The 19,330-nt window shown below is 43.3% G+C and overlaps 1 protein-coding gene across 1 annotated transcript in view; it reads right to left on the bottom strand.

Annotated features, from left to right (window-relative positions):
- Positions 1–19,330, bottom strand: part of LHFPL6 (LHFPL tetraspan subfamily member 6) — a 140,173-nt gene that overhangs the window by 11,569 nt on the left and 109,274 nt on the right. The window contains exon 3 of the mRNA XM_035323893.1: positions 3,626–3,724. Within this exon, the coding sequence (XP_035179784.1) occupies positions 3,626–3,724 (99 nt within the window). The remainder of the gene's footprint in view (positions 1–3,625; positions 3,725–19,330) is intronic.

Genomic DNA, 19,330 nt, shown 5'->3' with positions numbered 1-19,330 from the left:
AGCAGACAGCAGGTCCTTCTACAGGTGTACCAGTCTATTTAGAGGTTATTCCCCATCCTCATTAGCAAAACAGCTCATTTATTGAACGTGATTTAATCAACAAATGGGGTTGTCTTTGGCACAGTATCTTCAACTGAAGAAGGAGTCCTCTTTGTAGAGATTGAGTTGTACAAAAGTTTTCATTTGTTTGAAAAAAAATAGACCAATTAAATACGCAAATGTTTAAGTAAACCATTTGGACGTAGTTCACTTAATAAAAAAAAATAAAATAAAATCCAATTTTAAAGAGAGCAGCAAACCTCTGGGCATTTCACAATGTCAGCTCAGGTTTTCTAGAAGAAAATAACCTAATCCACTTACATGTAAATGAAAGGCACGGTTATTTTTCCTGCAGCCTTTTTAAATATTGCTTTGGAATTTACACAGAAGTGTGTGTTTGACAGGGGTGGAGGACAAGGGTCCCCTCTTCACAATCTGGGCTATCTCAGCACTATTTGGAGAGCCTATTAGTATAATGCCTTTTCAGAGTGCCTGAAGACACAGAGAAGCATTTCTTATCTAGCACACCCACTAAGGATTAGGCTTTTTATGGGTTCTTAGCATTGCTATTTATTTCTTCTATCTAGTTATGAGCATATAACAGACTTTTTTGTCTTATTTTGTTAAATCCATTTTCATTTAATTGCTAATTTTGGAATATTTCTGGTTAGCATTACATTTCAGATATCACAATTCAGCTGCTTCTCAGTTGAGTCCTCGCAGTCCCTCCTCTACACCTGCCTCTTGCCCTTCTCATTCTCCTGTGATGTAGATGCAGCTCCTGTTTTTTCTGTTCTACATCCAATGTCAACCTTTTTGTTTTTCATCTTATCTTTTGCAGGTCCCCAGACATCTTACTAGCTGCTGAACCCCTACCTTTGCTGGCCCTGTGGTCAAACCTGGTAAGCTTTGACCTTTACTAAGACACGTGTTCTCCAAGGCCTACTTCGTCTGTGCTGCACCAGCTGCTCTGCCATCCTTGAAGAGGAGGCTGAAGCTGTCTCGTGTTCAGCATCCCTCTGCTTTGAGAGTAACCACATGCACCAAATCAGGCTTCTGTTGCCGTCCTTGCTAGCACCCCTGGCAGCAGGAGGAGCAGGGCCAGCACTCCCATTGCTACCATTTACCCCACCAGCAAATCAGCCCGGGGTTCACAGCAGCTCAGCTTTCCTAAGGGAAGGTTTTGAATGCAGTGCGTGTATGTATGTCTCCTTTCACAGACTCAGGAATAGAAAGCATATCATTGTGGCTTAATCAAATTAAATATTCAAATGAAAGCAATAATTACTAAAATTTGTCTTGAGAGTTGGTGAGATTAAGTCTTTGAAACATCATTTTTGGTCTGCAGGCTATAATGAGTAAACCAATCTCTAATGATGCAGAAACGACTAGAGGGTTTGGGTTATCGTCAACCAAAAGATATTTATCGAATGAGATGAGCAGCATGGCTATTAAACAAGCTTTGGACAGTACCGCTTCTTCACAAATGACCTTGGTAACACAGCATCAACCAGGCACTGACACTACCTTAAAAAAAATCAAAGCCACACATTTAAATTCACTGCCAGTATAGGTGGGAAGGAAATGTTTTAGTGACAGAGCTGCCTAGTGAAAATCACTGCAGCAGATTTCAGCTCTCATTATAATCTGTTAATGAATGTGTTAACATACGATTCCTGCAGATCAGCATTGCCATCAAGTCTAGGCATGCACAGCACATGCCCTACACAGATCCAGAAAATAAAATAGGAGTACACAACTTCACGTTTAATATAATATGTCCCCTGCTCATGTTCCTTATGTGCACCTAGAGAGAAAGCTGAAATCTTTCACATGGGTTTCTTCACTGCCTTTAATGGTAAAATGACTCAGTTTAGGCAAACAAATTACTCAAGAAGCAGGTGTTGAAGGTGGTCTTGGAGACTGCTTTGTGGGCACAACCGTTTAGGGTTACAGTTTGTAGCTGCCTAAGTAATGTCCTCAAGGAGTTCACACTGGTGTGAGACCCACCTTCTCATTGGTTTTCAGGGAAATAACCTGGAAAGGTAACCCTTTTCTGCACTCTGGGGAGAGTGGTGAGTGAAGCCTGGGAAGGGGCAAGTTGTCAGGAGGCACAAGCAGGTGTCATGGGAGCAAATTTTGCATACTTCATTGAAAAGAAAATTAAATATTAATAGCTCAAAATAATATCGAAGTTCAGAATAACACGGTAAAGCTACTAGGGCACATTACACATACCCTGAGCAACACCATTAGTGGATGCTGGTAACATCAGCAGTGGCAGTATAGATAGGCGTTGCTGTTGGTAATGAGAATTTCTGGTCCCATGCCAGAGCAAATGCACTTCATTACACCACAGGAATAGTGTACGGGAGGGTGATCTGGAGCATCTCTTCCAAAGACATATATATATAATATATATATATATATATATGAAGCTATTTGTGCAACCCTTTACCTTTTGATCTCAACTGATCTGAAAATCATAGAATCATAGAATGGAAGGGACCTTGAAGATCATCTAGTTCCACCACACAGAAGAAACATCTCTGAGTTAGAAACAAAACCCCTTGCTCCTGAAGCATGACAGAAATATCAGGGCAAAATTAAAAAAAAAAAATGCAGCAGGTTTGCATTTAACCCCAGGAGACTATTTTTGTCCACTGTTCTTTGCACTGTGATGACTGCCAGGCTTCCATGAGCTGTCCACACAAAGCTATGGAAAAGGTTTCTGACAGTAACCGTAAGGCTTAGCTTGCAGGGTCTCAAACAGAGAGCTCTGTGTATGCCTTCCTGGGAGCTGGAGCTCAGTGTGCAGAGGGCAGTTTCTCTTGCTCCTGCAGGACTGCAGATCCCTCTCTTCCTCGAGTGACACAAGACCAGAGAGTACTTACAGAGCAGGATAGCAGCATCTGCATCCATCCTTCTCGCTAAACAAGGACTTGCATGTTCATTCAATCAGATCCTGATAATTCTTAGCTCCCTGCTGGGCCTCTGTTTTTTATCACCCCAAAGAGCTCTCTAGGAGATGCTCACACCATGTTGTGTGGGTGTGAGCCCAGCTTCACCGCATCCTTGGCTCTCATTTAGCTCTCAGTGCAGACATCACCAGTAAGACCAGTTGCTTGTTGCAGAAAAGGCTGTCATAGGGAGCAAGTGTTATTTACCAGCTTCCCAAGGTTGTGAATAACCAAACCATACTCCCAAACTTTGTTTAGAAAGCCACAAGCATGCCAGACTGCAAAGACAGCTAACTGTTCTCATTGTGAATTGCCCATGACATGATGCCTCTGCCTACCCTGACCAGGTCTCTAGAGATGTTAACTCACCGATTGCAAGACTATTAAATCTGATGTCTTAAATATAATCATACATTTCTTCATTTAGTTTATAATATTCTGCCGGAAAATACTCCCAGGAAGCCTGAAGTCCTCTGCCTTAGCACCACATCAGAAACATGCCATATGAATACCCTACAGCACAGAACTGGGCTGCTCTTCCACGCCTGCACTTGTCTCCTCTTTGGCTTTCATGGACAACAAACAGAAGAGTATAATGTCCCTGAGATGCTCTGATGATGACTTACCCAATTCAAACTGGTTGGAAAGGTTACCACAGGTTTGTCTGACTTCTTCACTGTCCCAGCCAAGAGGATAGAGAGCGCAACCAGAGCCAATCAACAAACCTACAAGAGAACAGAAAATGGAAGTTTACACAAGCTGCCCCTTGGGAATCCCAGATTTGAAACAAAACACACAAACAAACAAAAAGCACTCTTTTTGTCCTGAGAACAGTAGGAAATAATTTGGACTTGTACTGCTTCAATCTGCTACATGGTTTTACAGCTGGTCAGTGTGCTGGAGGCAGCTTTGGCAATTCAGCATCAGATGCCAACCTCAGCTTCTGTCTGAGAGCTTTTAAACTTCCCTCATCTCTGCAGAACTGTTGCATACACTGCTTGGAAAACTCAACACGGGGTTAAACAGAAGCTGTGTTAATCACAGCATTTACAAGCTGATTGCTTCTGATTAATTAAAACAACAATCAACCAGAGTTTATCGTGGTTCCAACAGGAGAAAGTGAACTGACAGTTGTGCTAATCCCTCATTGTTTTCCTTTGTTTTTCACCCCTTCAAAAGTCAAGGAAGTCACTTCGCGTCACCTCATCAATTCATACCACAGGTACATGCCACACAAAGTTTTCTCACATCATTTCAGCAAAACAACTGAGCTCTTGAGCCATTGTACCTGTTATTGTGTTTGGCTTAACATTTGCAGCATGCTTTGCTTTTGCCAGTCCTCATGCAGTCCAGAACAGATGTGCTTCAGCTAAGTCTTTTCCTTCACAAGATCTTGCTGGGAATCACCCAACGGGACATGATTATTTTGTAGAAGTGGCATTTTTATCATATTGCATTCTCAGCTGTCACTGAAGAAGCTGCCAAAAAGCAGGTGTAGTTGGCAAAGATCTTTTTTTTTTTTTTTTTTTTTTTTTTAACAAGGACAGTCTGAAGAGAATAGTTGAACATGTGCTAAATCATTTAATTTTACCTCCTTTGTGTCAGATCTTATTTATAAGACTGGAATTGAGTCCCTATGTAGGTAACAGCCCGAGTGCACCGCATACTTTGCAGGATGAAGAGGCAGACAATTAATTCCTCAGAAAGTCTGCAGCATGGGTTTTCAGTAGTGCCTTTTACCTGTTATGTAGACTGGGACAGGGTTTGAAGCCCTACAACCACAGCTGTCTGGGTTTGGGCAAGTTTCTTGAGCTAAAACCAGCTCACTTTTCCTCTCTTGACAATAGGAATAAAGACTGTGTGCTTCCTGGCAGAGCTATTCTGGTGGTATGCTCCTAGTGCTGCAAAGCCCTGGATGTGGTGACAGAGGCCCTGGGGATGTCACACCAGTCTCACAGGAGTCCTGAGGGTGATTCTGACTCAGGGCCTGGACGTATCTGTACATTTCTACAGTCTCTGTCCTCATGATATCTGCATTATTCATTGCTCCAATAAGATACAGAAATCACCTTATTATTTTCTTGACTCACTTAAAGACATAAAGAAGTTCTATCCCATCTTTCTCCTGATGTTTGTTGCTCTTAGCACCTTAGCTGTTAGCAGAGGAACACAGCAGCTCCTCCAGGCCTACCTGCCCAGGGTTAGGCCCAATATTAGAACTTCCCCAATAAATTCAAATTTCTTCCTGCTACTCAAGTCTACTCCTTCCTTTCCTCACTGAGCAGTCTCTGCCTGCTCCTCTCTCCATATTTATGTGACATAATAGAAAAGAAATTCTGGAGGCAGGCCCCTCACGGATGGTGCATTGATGCACAGCTGTAAGGGCAGAAAAGCAATTAAGGGCACATGAATGCTAGGCATTTTCAGAACTTCACCTGACCTGGATATGGTTGCTTTTAATGTCCTCACTAGCAGCATTCACACATCTGATTTTTTTCCCCGGGGCTGCAGAGCTGAGAGCAGCTGGTAGGATCCATGTAAACGAGAGTGCCTTACACTTAAATTCTTTGAAAGGATGTTTCTCAGACAAGAGAACTTCAGCCAAAACTCAGTCTATATTTGTCAATGACAGCTTAAGATTCTTAAAAAAAAAAAAAAAAGAAAAGAAAAAAAGAAAAAAAAGATTGATTCTCACATGAACTGTTAAAGCAAGAAGGGCACTGTGAAACAATTAGAGCATGGAGTGGGGCAGGACCCTATAGGGCAAGGAGAAACTTCACCATTGATTATAAGAAAGGCTGGGGAAGGGAGGATGAGCACCCAGGCACCAGAGATTGTCTCACAGGGTGATGGAGCCCTGGCCAGCCCTGTTGTCTGGTTTCAATCATCTTGGGTCCCAGCCCTCACAAATGCTTGAAGGGCTGCATTGCGAGGGGCAGGGAGGTGTGTGCAGGGGTAGGAGGGCAGGCCGAAGGAGAGCAGCCAAAGCAGCAGCCAAGCCCTTCTGCACAAATAGGTCCTGGGAAAGCCTTCTGCACCACTCTTCCAGGAGAGCACAAGAGCAGCACTGCAGGCAAGTGAAAGGACTATTAGCATGACAATGCTGCCCCTCCAAACCCAGAACAAGCTCTTGCTCAGCACTTGCCAATTACTCTCCTCAGGTGGTAAGAGCCTCTGGTGAGCACTGCATTCACAGAGGGCTGTTTGTTTTCTTTGAGTTTAGTTGCAGCAATAGGTTGTTGCTTGTTGGTTGTTTTTTATTTGTTTGTTTTGTTTTTCCCACGAATATAATTCACAACACTTTCCTCTGCCATCCTCCAGAGCACATCCTCTTCCGAACACCTCGTACCGATTCACTCCATCTGCCCCCAGTGCTACATTAGGTACAGAGGCTGCAGGCCTTGGCTCCCAGACCTCAGCCAGGCTTCTTCACCCCCGTTTCATACCCTCTGTCCCTTTTTTGTACGTACATCTTTGTAAACTCAAAGCCCAGTTTCAGTCAAAACACATTTTGGGGGTCAGGCCGTGCCACTTTTAAAATCTATGGGTTCTTAAAGTACCTCATATGGGAGTGTCTGGACTTGAATTAAAATCTAGCCTCTACTTTGGTCTAAAATGCAATTATTGTTGATTGATAAGAATATTAGAAATAATCCTAGATTTCCTTGTTTCTTTCATATAACTAGGAAACTCTTATATACTCTACTGAGTAACAGCCTCTGATGTAAGCCTTGCTTAGGCACAGACATAATGTCTAGCCCTGTTCTCTGATCAACTCATTTAAATCTCAAGAAATTAAATTAGGGGATGGTTGAGAATGTACTAGGAGAATAGAATCAGGACCTTTTTTTTTTTTGTACTAAAACCCCAGAGATACAGTTAAAAATGCATTAGTAGTCCAATATATTGTAATGTTAAGTTGCTCCAAAGAAGCTACTTCACTCCCATGTGGGTGCTTATCCTTAGAGCCAGCCCATACTGCTTAATAACCAGAGTAATTACTGTCTAATAACCCACTGCCTCACCACTACCTGTATGAATAAACCCAATACGAACAAAATAGCGTGCTATGTCAGAAAAACTCCCTGTAATGGGGACAACTGCTTCTCCAGTTGAGTTTGCAGTTTGGCAGGGCTGAGTTTCTTTCATGGAGCACAATGCCAGTGTCGCCACAGAGCCCTCCACCAAGAACCCCTTTTCTGACTGACCAAAGACAACAGACGCAGAGCACTTAACACCAACCCAAGAGACTCTGAGGTCCAAGTAGGATTAGCATCGCTTGGGCACCAAACTTGTGGTATGGTCCCCAGGGGCAAGGGGCAGCATGCTTACATGCTAAGGTCGAGGTAGAAGGCCATGGGCAAACACATGCTCCCTTTAGCAACCACAAAAACTGCCAAAGAGCAAGGGGGCTGCCAAGAGTACAGTGCCACGTTGCCATCAGGCAAAAACACTTACACCTACTGCAACAGGTACCAAGTGGCCACAACTCCTAAAGCTGTCATTTTGACATCTCTTTTGGTATCTGTTATTCAGTTGGTTTTGATTCACAGAATCACAGAATCACAGAATAGTCTAGGTTGGAAGAGACCTCCAAGATCACCGAGTCCAACCTCTGACCTAACACGAACAAGTCCTCCACTAAACCATATCCCTAAGCTCTGCATCTAAACATCTTTTAAAGACCTCCAGGGATGGTGACTCAACCACTTCCCTGGGCAGCCTATTCCAATGCCTAACAACCTGTTCAGTAAAGAAGTTCTTCCTAATATCCAACCTAAACCTCCCCTGGCGCAATTTTAGCCCATTCCCCCTCGTCCTGTCACCAGGCACGTGGGAGAATAGACCAACCCCCACCTCGCTACAGCCTCCTTTCAGGTACCCGTAGAGTGCAATAAGGTCGCCCCTGAGCCTCCTCTTCTCCAGGCTAAACAGTCCCAGTTGAATAAAATTCTGTTGGATCACTTTGTCAAACTGGTCCATGGGCTAAACATTCCTGAAAAGAGACAGAGAGGAAGGGGAGAAGGGAAGGAAAAGAACTGGGCTGATACATGATTATGTGCTCTAAATCTCATTTCTTAATGGGATTGCCACTTAAGTGACAAGCTATAAACATATGGTATGGAGTAAGTCCTAGAACTAAAGCTGATGGTTCTAGACACACGCATCACCATAAAATGTAGGTGCTTTCCAGTAATGCATATCATATGTTTTTCTGGCATCTTCTTCCTAGGAATGAATGTAGCTGTGTCTCATTTCAGTAAGATTTGTGTTTAATTGGAAGAGTTTTATTTTATATTCTGTATAATTGTAATTTTGATCAACTGTATATACTCCAGAAAGGAAAAATGTGGAGCATCCTCAGTTTCTGCAGTTCATTCCACAGGTAAAACAGACACCTGAGAATATTTGTCTCCTGGACAAACTCATTTTACTTTTTGAGATATCTTGGGCATGTGCCATGTAACACCTGAAGATAAAGACGAGGAACAAGAATATGATTTGAAATGCTATGAGAGGTGGGGATCAGAGGACAGTTTTGCTTTTCTTACCATACTTTTTGCCAAGGAGGCACAACTCAGTACCTAACTGGAGTACTGCTCCCTAATTGCTGGAACTTTCTTGTTCAGGTGTATCTCACAGCTCCAGTCTTGCCCAGCAGCAACTCAGGTTTGGATATTCAAGGTCCAGTAACTTCTCAAGAACAGGACAGAACCTTCTTGCCAGCAGGATGATATAAAAGCAAATGATACAGTACAGGGCAAAACTCACTAGAAACTTATGCTCTCAGTGAATGAAAACAGGAGCTAACACTATCTTCCTAACACTTGCACATGTGCCTGTTTGCTTCTGCACATCGCTGCACTTGCAATTCACCTTCAGACATATCCCTGCAGTGGCACAGATAGGCTGGTAAGGATTTAAGTCTATTGACAAAGCAGTTGTGTTCCCGGTTCTTCTCACAGACAGGGTGAGGGCCAAGCTCATGGACCTTCAGTGCACTTCCACAAAGACTTAGAGCCCACTAGTCATTAGGCTTTATAATTTTATAATTTTTGCCTTCTACCCTGTGGTATATATATGCATGATTGTGTGTGTGTGATGGTGCAGGATCTGTCCCGTTGCTTTCAGCAGGATTCTGCATCACTGCAACAGGGCTAGTACCACCTCCCTTATTTTATGCATTAAGTGTGGGGTGTGCCTCAAAGCCCATGATGTTAACAGGACTTGGACCAAAGCCCTCAGCCCCCTCCTCCCCCTCTAGTCAATCTACTTGTGCTTGCAAGCAACTCAATGTCTGGATCAGATCCTGGGAAAGCAAAAAGACTGCACACTATTATCTCTAGTAATTCATACATGTGCTCTCATCCTATCTGTTTAATCACAGAGAACATAGATTCCATGGAATAGCTGCAACCTTCAGTTAAGTAAACTAAATACAAAGGCCACAGACCCAACAGAAAACCTTAAGCTAATTTTGCTGCTTTGCTAGAGAGAGGTGACTGGTTTAGCTCAAGAGTCACATCCCAGCCTGCCCTACAGTTAACATATTTAGCTAGCTATTCTACCCAGGGCACCACACCCATCTTTACAGCTGCTTAAAATGCTTAGGATGCCTATAACATTCGTTGAGAAAGGAAAAAAAAAAAAAAAAACACCACAGTGCTGTAATTACCATCATCTGTCATCTTCCATTATCCGCTACAGTCATTAAAAGAAATAGAAAGAGGAAGGAAATGTGCAGGTCCCTAAACAGCAGCTTCAAAAAGGGGTGGCAGCTTGAGGTGCTGATTGCTGGGATGGGGCCAGCAGGCAGCAGAGGTGCTGGTGGCACATGGCTGCTGTTTGGGAAGCTGCACCATGTGTCACTGGAGGTGTGGGCACTATCCCAGACCACCTCTTCTGGAGCAGCTCTGCATTCATGAGTGAAATGGGCGTCTTGCCCTGTGCTGAGCCTGAGGAGCCATGAAACACTGCTGTTGCAAGCGTCATGACTTAAACACAGCCAACTTTGGCTATGCAAAGCTGGAATTAAGAGATTGGCTTCAATGTTTAAGAGTCCCATCTAGCCTCTTGGTTCTTTTTATAGTCCATGCAGGGAGGTGGATACTTCCAAAAAGCAAGCTAAGACCAGCCTATGTGCTAGGTAAAAAGCTGCCTAGACCTTCTCAACACAAAACACTGGACCTGCTTTCAAAAACCCTGAGCCAGTGGTTTCCCCCATGGCAGCTGTTGTGAACCTGTGGCTGCGTGAGCCATGCTGCCCCTCCTGGCCAACTGCACTGACCTTATACAAGCAGCACATCACAGCTCTCTGCGGCTGCGGCATCCCCAGGCCCTACAAATTGTGACACTACAGACTAGGAGAAAGGATACCTCAGTGATAAACTACCCAGAGTGATCCTCATCCACCCCAGACTGCCGTCCCCATCATGGTAGTCCTTTAGCAACACTTAGTATCTGAAAGATGATCTTGTTTGTCCGGAGGTGTGATTGAAAATAATTGCATCTAGCAGGGTCTGCACACAGCTGATGCTGCTGAGCAGGGGGTGTTAGGGAAGGGGCAGTAATTATATTAGTGGTTTGGCACAGATGGAGGTTTCATCTTTGAGGTGATAAAGGCATGATTTGTGGCCTGTAGCAATCCGCTTCCTCCAAGAGGTAAATATCAACCACTATTAATAACCCCAAGAATAGCAATTCTCAAGCAATAGGTAGAGAAGGATTAATAAAACACGAGACATAACCAGATTTTTCTGCATCAATGGGCTCAGTAAGGCCAACAGCAATCAGGAAAAGCAAATGCACAAAACCTGAAGGTTGCAATTCCCTGCAGTGGGCAGTCCTCAGCCTGCTTCTGTGGCTTGAATAGGAGCCTCCACCTAACAATGTGCTTCGATAACCCTTGCAGGCATCACACCATAAATAATTGTCTGTAATTCTGATAACAGTCCATAGCTAGGAAGTCATGCTTTACAGGCTCAGCTCTTCCTCTCACTTCTTGAAGTCATAGTGTGCCCAATTGTTTCATGGCTCTTTTCTGTTTTGTCGCCAGCCCATTTGATCATTGCGTCACCAAAATCTATTAAAATAAAGCCAAACCTTCCCCAGTGTCCTTCCTTCTCCCTTGAATAGGATAAACCTAACTGCCTGATTCAGACAAATCTGATGGGAAAACCCATCACATTGATCAATAAAGAGAGGTCATGATGGCAGTAAGTGGGGCACTTAGCATTAGACTTAGCCTCAAAGTCTTGCCACTAGAAAATGCATTTGCAAACAGGAACAGAAACAATGGTTTTCCTTTGTTCTGGCCTTTTAAAGTGTCTGTAATGCTTTTCAGATGGTCACTGGAAACTGTATTGCTCGTTGTACATCCCAGCTACAAGTTACACCAACACAGCCAGAGGGACTGCCTAGGTGCCAGAAAGGACCTCTGTGGGCAGCAGCTGGGGACGGTCTGCCTGGCTGACCTGGAAAGCCTTCTGCACCTGGAAGGAGCCCAGGGCCACTGGGAAAACACACTGTGGATTTTCACCAAGAAACAAACAAACAAAAATGGAATGGATCAAGCTTGATCCACGCACTGCTGAGAGAAAATAACACCAGAACTGAATGCTGCCCGTTGTGTGGTTCCATCCCAGTGAGAAAAAAAAATGTAAATATGTTCCTCCTCTCTTTCCCCTTCTCATCTACTTTCTCCTCTTTCTCTGACCAAAAAGAAACCTTGAATTTTTATTTTTTTCCCTAGGCATCTGTAATGAATGCCACTCATATCTGACAGATATTCAAGCCATCTGGAGAAGCTGACAGACAATAATTTGGAAGTCATCCCTTTCAAGACCATCTTAATGATGATTTTTCCTTTCACATCTTTTCTATATTAAGCTGGTCTGAATCTTCAAGGATGATAGAAAGTTTTCACACTCCCATCTGTCACTTGAAGGTATAGTAATATCTACAAGCAAAACAAAACCAATTTTTAGATGAGGCACAGACTTTGACTCTCTGGTTCTCGTAATTTAAAATCTCACCATTTACCTGCTATAAAAGTGAGCCTGCAGTGTAAAAGTAAAATTGAGCTGGCACATGAAGATTGTCTGCTGCTTTGAGACATGCTTTAGCCAACAAACAATGGGTTTTGAAAGGGATTGGTTAAAAACCATGATGTGAAATGCTTCATTTTCCCTCTTCAAGGCCACACTCCTACTGCTTCTCTTGACTTCATCCCTCTGTCCTTTTGTTTTTCTGTTGCCCCATTAGAGAAAAGTAATTATATCAGTCCCTTCCACCACTGCTTAGTACCTGTTCTCCAGGAAATCCATGCACGCACCTGACCTGGGCTTTTAGCAGCAGTCACTGAACATAGGACATTTAACTGGTTCCTTGAGGCTGAATAGACAGTCCGTATTTTGAGAGAGGTACAATTGCATAGTATGTGAATAAACTCAATAAGGGAGTCACTTGTCTGCGTGCAAAACACGATGAAACGTAACAACAACAACAGAAATCCCAGAAAACAGAATCCTACAACAGGCACGGCAGCTGCCTGCCAGCTGCCATCATGTGGCACATCAAGGAGCTGTGGTGCTAACCAGGGGCACCACCTATCTGATCACAGGTGGTGGGCTCATTACTACAGAGGTGCTTCAGGCTTAGAGGGGGAAATCCTCACCCAGCGATGCTGTGCTGCTACCCACCAGGTAGCAGAGAAAGGGCCTTGTCTGCTTTATTTGTCCCTGGGAGGTTTTAAAACAATGCTGAAGGCTTCAGAAAATAAGGGTCGGGGACAGGAATAACCCAAAAGAAATGGAGAAGTGGGGAGAGTAGAGAAATCACAGATCTGCTAATAAACAGAAGTGAATTAGTAAGAGTCATTTGATAAAAGCGCAAGTGGCAGCACCGTGACAGCTGCTGCCATGGAAGGGAAAGATCCAGCTCCATTTTCAAAGCCATTCCAACTCAGTGCTGGTGCGAGGAGATTCAGGAGGCTGCAGCTCCCACCACTTCCAACCACTGAAAATCACCCCTGGAAGAACTTGTAGCTAGATTTTATAAAGCAGCAGGACTCATGTCCTACAGTCTACACGGGTTAGCACTAGACAGAATACCCAAGAGTTTAATCCTATTTTATGTATGCAGTAGGAGGAGTAATATGATTTTTGAGAACTAGCTGAATTACGTCTGCTAGATGTTTTGCTGAAAACCCCTTTATTACTATTCTTATACAGCACCATTCACATGCAGACGGGTTTAGAGAGATCCAAGAAAACAGACACATGCTTGTGCAATTTACATCTTATTGCTTATGGTTAAGTGAGGCTAAGGCAGACCCCAGACTCAAAGTGGACTCAAAGCAGGGACTCCAGGCTGAGTCCTTTACCATCAAATCACGCAGTCCTTCTTATATTTCCATTCTCTCAGACAATTAAGATGCAAGTATTTGGTACCAGCTAGGATGTCCTTGGCTATTGTCCATGGCCATTTCTCCCGGCTAATGAGTGCTGGGTGTGGGCTGTTGGATATAAGAGATTCTGGCATCACAAGGTTTTCTCCTTTGGGCTTCATGCAATGTGTGCTGGTTGTGTCCCCGTGGATGAGGTAAGTGGAGGATTATCAAGACTGGGAACCCTCCAGTGTTTAGCCATGAGGCACAGCACAAAGCGGTTTGGATAAATACAGACTTGGCTACTTTTGTCAAAGGGAACACCTGGAGGTATGAAAGTGATCATTGTGGTCATGATTCAGGATTGGTCCTGATTTAAGCAGAAGGTTGGACTGTAAGTCCTCCGGATGTCCCTTTCAACTTGTAAGGAATCTGTTTTTCCATCGTTCAAGCACCTCAGCTTGAGGCAGTGAGGGCTCAAGTCAAGTGTTTGTATAGGACTACTGGCATTTGTGTGTGGTATCCTACCTGTAAAACTAGCTCTTGCTCCAAAAGAGGTTTTCCTTTTAAAGTGCCTTATATGGCACAGGGTATATTAAACCCATGAAGATGCCTCTGAAGAGACAAATTAATTTAGATCCTTGTTAGTACAAGCAATGGAGTCTAAAAAGCTGTATTTCTCATCCCAAAGAATACATACAAATAGGTCTGTGTTTAGGACACATCAAAGTCTACCTAACTAAGCCAGCAAAGATATTCACAAGGGACTGAAAGACAGGACACAGAGCCAGTCGGGAAAGCCAGACCCCCCTGGACTGGCAGATGGAGGTAGGATAGCCAAGGGCATCTCGAGTGGGAGTAGACACCTAGGTCAGCCACTGAGTTGTGCTCCACCAGCTGTACTGACTCAGAGTAGGATTTGGCTGGGCAAACACAGCACCTTTCACCAGTTCCAGCACTGTTCAGGATCTCATTTGGCCTCCAGCTACCTGTTTAGAGAAATACAAGTCTCCCTGAGGTCCTCTCACATACCTGCCAGCCCATGCAGACAGGACTTGCAGACCCTAGAGTATCTCTAACAGCACAAAGCATCTAGATTTAGGCTAATGAGTTTCACCCTAGATATCTATTGATCTTAATGTAAACTTAGAAACCTACTTCAAGGGAAAATATCTGTATTGTAAACACCTTCAAAAAAACCTGTATAAATCTGTAATTAAATCATTCCCAAAGTTACCTACACTTTATTTTGAGCCTTATCTTCTATCTTTCTGCCCTCATTCTGTCCTGAAGATGCAAATGCCTCAATTCCTGTCACGAACCCTGCCTTCCTTTACGGGAAATGACCTGAATGTTAGGGGAGAACAGACCATTAAAGGAAAAACTGCCTTGTTCCCGAGTGCAAACCTGTATGCTATATCTTAAAATTATTTCTATGGAAACAAGTTGCTGCTTCAAAATGACCCTGACCTGTCTCAATTGCCACCACCAAACTAGACCACTCAGGACTGGCTTTGGCGAGTCTCTGCATAGTTCCCCAAAGAGTCATCTACAAAAAAAAAAAAAAAAAAAAAAAAAAAAGAAAAAAAAAAAGTGACCTCTTTCTGGTCCTGCTAAAAGCAGAATGAAGCTGCAAAGTGCAACTGAAATGCCTGAAGAATTCCCTTGACTGTCAGCTCATTTTGTTTGGCAAACCATGATCACTGCTTGTACATTATGAGCTTTATGGAAGAAAAAAATAAATGCCTGAGAGTTATCACATGCCATCAGACTTCTTTATGTGACAACCCATCTGTATGCTCACCCCTTCATTTCATGGCTTGGAATCAAATGCTTGACAGTTCAAAGAGTCTAAAGCAGCATATGGCATATGACATAGTGTATTTAAATAGAAATCACTCCATTAGAAACACAAGGATGCCTACTGTAATTAATAAAAAGTAATTTAATAATTATCTTCTCCAACTACATAATTCTCCATGTAGCCATGGTAGTGAAGGGGATATTCTTTTTCATTAATATGAATTTAGATAGCACCTGGTCGCTGGATAAAACCAGCCAGAAGCTTTGCAGAAGTGCCAGGCTGTAAGGATTTCCCAGTACATGAACATGGAGGACCATGAGGAGAGATATAAGGGAAGATATTCCATGTCAGTGAATATGCCTAGGTTGACAAAAAAGATAAATGGGCAGGCATTGCCACATCCTTTCAATGCAAACTAAGCAGACTAAGATTATTTGTAAACACAAGGAAAAGTCTGCACTGTAAATTCAGCCCAACTCTCCTGAGCACCACTTCAGTGATGTCGCCTTTAGCTTATCCCAGCATTTGGAAATAATCAGACATGGATTATATCCCACAGAATTGCTTTTCCATGTTCATTAGGTTAGTAATCTGTGAGGAGAATAGTTTGTAGATGCTGGATAACATAACAAAGCTGTCCAGACAATTACTTCACTTTGGTGGCAGATCCCCAGAATGAGAGAGGAACTGGAACCAATGCAAAGCATATATCCAGTAGGGGAATGCTACATACCAGGTCTCCTCCCCATCACTCTTGAGGACACTTTTCTATAAAAGATAATTAGTAAGATAAACTACTATAATGCTGTAAAAGTCACTGGCAAACACAGCTGAGACTCACTTTTCCCTTTCCACTATTTTCAGTGGTGATTCACAGGCTTTAGCCTCCCTCTACTCTGCTAAAAGGTACACACCAGCTTAGCTGACACACAGGCCTATGGTCATCAAACATGTCTCTACAGTGTAGAGTTTTCTGATGGATGTCATAGACAACTGAAGTGTTATGAAATACCTGGAAATTGGTGAAGGAGAGGGCAGTTTAATGTATCATTTGCTACTGTAGCTGCAACACTTTTTAACAGCTTTTTAAAATACCTTCCACATCCATGAGGCTACATGCAGAGCATGCAGTTAAGTACATGAGTTAATGTATGCATGAACAGAGGTGTACTCAGTGCAATTTGCCCTTGTGCTGAAATTATCATGTAAAATTAAAATTAAAAATTAAAACAAGAGTCCAGTCTAAGCAATAACAGACTTCATGTGAAATGAGTCATTCCTATGGCTTCCCCAGTTAAACTGAAAACAACTACAGCCCCATTCTCAGCTACTTTGTTTTCAATAAGAGGAATGACAAGGTTCAGCACACCTCCAATGGGAACTGTGTAGCACTCAAAATGCCCTTTGCATACTGTCAAATTGATGGTTGTATTTTTTTCCACAGTTTTTACATGCTCTAAAGTTTGCTTCATATGACATACCCAAGAAAGGGATTAAAAAAAAAAAAAAAAAAAAAAGTTTTATGCTTTCTTTCCAAAGGTGTTCAGGTGTTCAAACTCAGTAGATGAACCAATCTGCAGGGGAAAAAAATGCTCTATCAAGTCAATTTCCCTCAGATAGGTCCCATTTTTCAGTTTGTCATAAAGTGTGATAAATCATAATTTTGGAGAGGAGCTGTAGTTTGTTACAAATATATTGCACATCTGTAGTTCAGAAACATATGGTGCTGCCACTTATCCTCTCCAGAGAGAATCCATATGGACAAACTTATCAAAATCCCAAGCATACTTAACCCTTTCTAATCTCACTGGTATGCTTCTGCCATGATGGGTTCAAGAGTCCACCTCTGATCTAATTTTGAAATCTTCTCCTCACCCACCTGTGGGTTATCCCAATGCAATAGAATAATGTCTCAGCACCCTCCAGAACTTCGTGTTGAGAGTCTTTTGCTTTCTGTCTTTCTCCTGTATCATTTAGGAAACTCTTTTATACACAGAGCATATTTAAACACACACACACACACAAAATATCTTGGAAACTTGGGTTGGAATTGTCCTATCAAGAAGTCATCTAACCCATCCTTCTGCCACAAGTCAGGATAAGCTCCCTTGTATCTTCCAAGACAAATATCTGTCTTACCTCTTCTTAAAAGGCTCTTACAGTGGAGGTCCCACCCTTTTCTAAGATAATCTGTTCTTGTGTTTCTGTGTCTGAAACAGAAGCTTTTCATATTGTCTAACCTAAATTTTCCTTCTGATAATTTAAGTTTACTCCTTAAACCACAGACTTTGCTAAGCCCCTGTATTGGGTTTACATGGCAAAGTTTTGGTAGAGAGGGGGCAAAAGCTGCCCCATGTTAGATAAGGGCCAGTTTCAGCCAGCTCCAAAGGGACCTGCCACTGTCTAGAGCCAAGCCAATGTTGTTTTTGACTCTAGGAGAGCAGATTTAGGAAAGGAAGAGAACTAGTGTGCAACAGCAGCTGGGAGAGGAGTGAGAAGCAGCCCAACAGCCCCCAGGTCAGTGCAGCAGGAGGGCAGGAGGTGCTCCAGGCATGCAGCAGCAGTTCCCCTGCGGGCTGTGGAGAGGCCCCTGGTGCAGCAGGCTGTCCCCCTGCAGCCCATGGGTCCCACATGGAGCAGATCTCCACGCTGCAGCCCGTGGAGGAGCCCCCGGTGGAGCAGGTGGATGTGGCCTGGAGGAGGCTGCGGCCCATGGAGAGCCCCCGCAGGAGCAGGCCCCGGGCCAGAGCTGCAGCCCGTGGAGAGGAGCCCACGCAGGAGCAGGGGTCTGGGGGTGCCAGAATCCCATGGGAGGGACCCCACGTGGAGCAGGGGCAGAGAGTGACCATGAAGGAGTGGCAGAGACGAAGCATCAGGGACTGACCACAGCCCCCATTCCCTGTTCCCCTGGGTTGCTCAAGGGGAGAAGGTAGAAAACAGTGGATGGGGGGAAGGTGTTTTTTGTTTTCTTCCACTTTGTCATTGCTCTAGCTTGTTAGTAATATGTAATAAATTACATTAATCTCCCTATGCTGAGTCTGTTTTGCCTGTGACAATAACTGTTCAGTGATCTCCCTGTCCTTATCTCAACCCTTGAGCCCTTTTCATCATAGTCTCTCCTCCTTTCCCTTTGAGGTTGGGGAGTGATAGAGCAGTTGTAGTGGAGTTCAGCTGCCCAGCTTAGTAAAATCACCACAGCCTCAAACAGGGCTCAGAGAGCACAATTTTTCTTCCCCTTTGCAACAACTTTGTATATTTATCAAGATTGTTGGTGCATGGGACCACCCCCCAACTTGCCTTCTCTCCACCAGACCAGGAAGTCTCAATTTTTCATTTTTTTCCTGCTAGAATTAGCTATTCCATATAGCCTTCTCTCTCCAGAGGAAGATTCCTGTGGCTGCTGACTACATCATACTGATTTTTCTTTCAAAAATTTAAAAACAGTGCTAGAATGCTATCAGGCCAACCAAATAATGAATCAGTCTCATTGCATTCAACTGAGAGAAGTGAATGAGAGAGAAATCAAGTTAAATGAAGACCTTGAAGGTGATGGTAGCAGTAACTAGCAAAAACCCTGAAATGAACTGTGAGGCTGTTAGAGCTCATTGCTATTCTCTCTTCCTACAGACTTTTCAGAAATGGTGTTTATGATCAGCAAAAGACTTCAAGAACAACTTTGCTATAAGGCTGTCCTTGATAAAAGCCTATCAGTACCTGGATGCCATCCCCAGCACTTAATATTTCTGCTCCAATTTACAAGATCATTGGCTTAATGGATTAATACTTGGTGACTGGAGCATGCAAATGCTCTAGGTAAAAGCATGCATTCTTATTGAGACCTAGGAGTAGGGAGTGCTGAGCAGCAACAGTAGCATTTGTTGGACCTCCTACAGGGACTGAGGGAAAATGTAAGCAAAACAGATATACAAAGAGAAAATAAACCAGCTATGAGATGAATGTTAGATGGCTGCAGAAGCCATGAATGATGGCACCTGATAAAACCTTTAAGGAGAAAGAGGAAAAGTCCTTTTTTTTTCCTAATCTCTCCTTGCGTAGAAACCTTTATCTTCATTCCTCATACAAAACCAGCTGTCTTCCGTGGTCTTCACTGGCCATTTGTACCACTGATCCTTGCTTGAA

Source organism: Oxyura jamaicensis, chromosome 1 (genome assembly GCF_011077185.1).
Source record: "Oxyura jamaicensis isolate SHBP4307 breed ruddy duck chromosome 1, BPBGC_Ojam_1.0, whole genome shotgun sequence".
Lineage (NCBI taxonomy): Eukaryota > Metazoa > Chordata > Aves > Anseriformes > Anatidae > Oxyura > Oxyura jamaicensis.
Note: the sequence above shows the minus strand (reverse complement) of the source record. Positions and strands in the feature narration are given on the sequence as shown.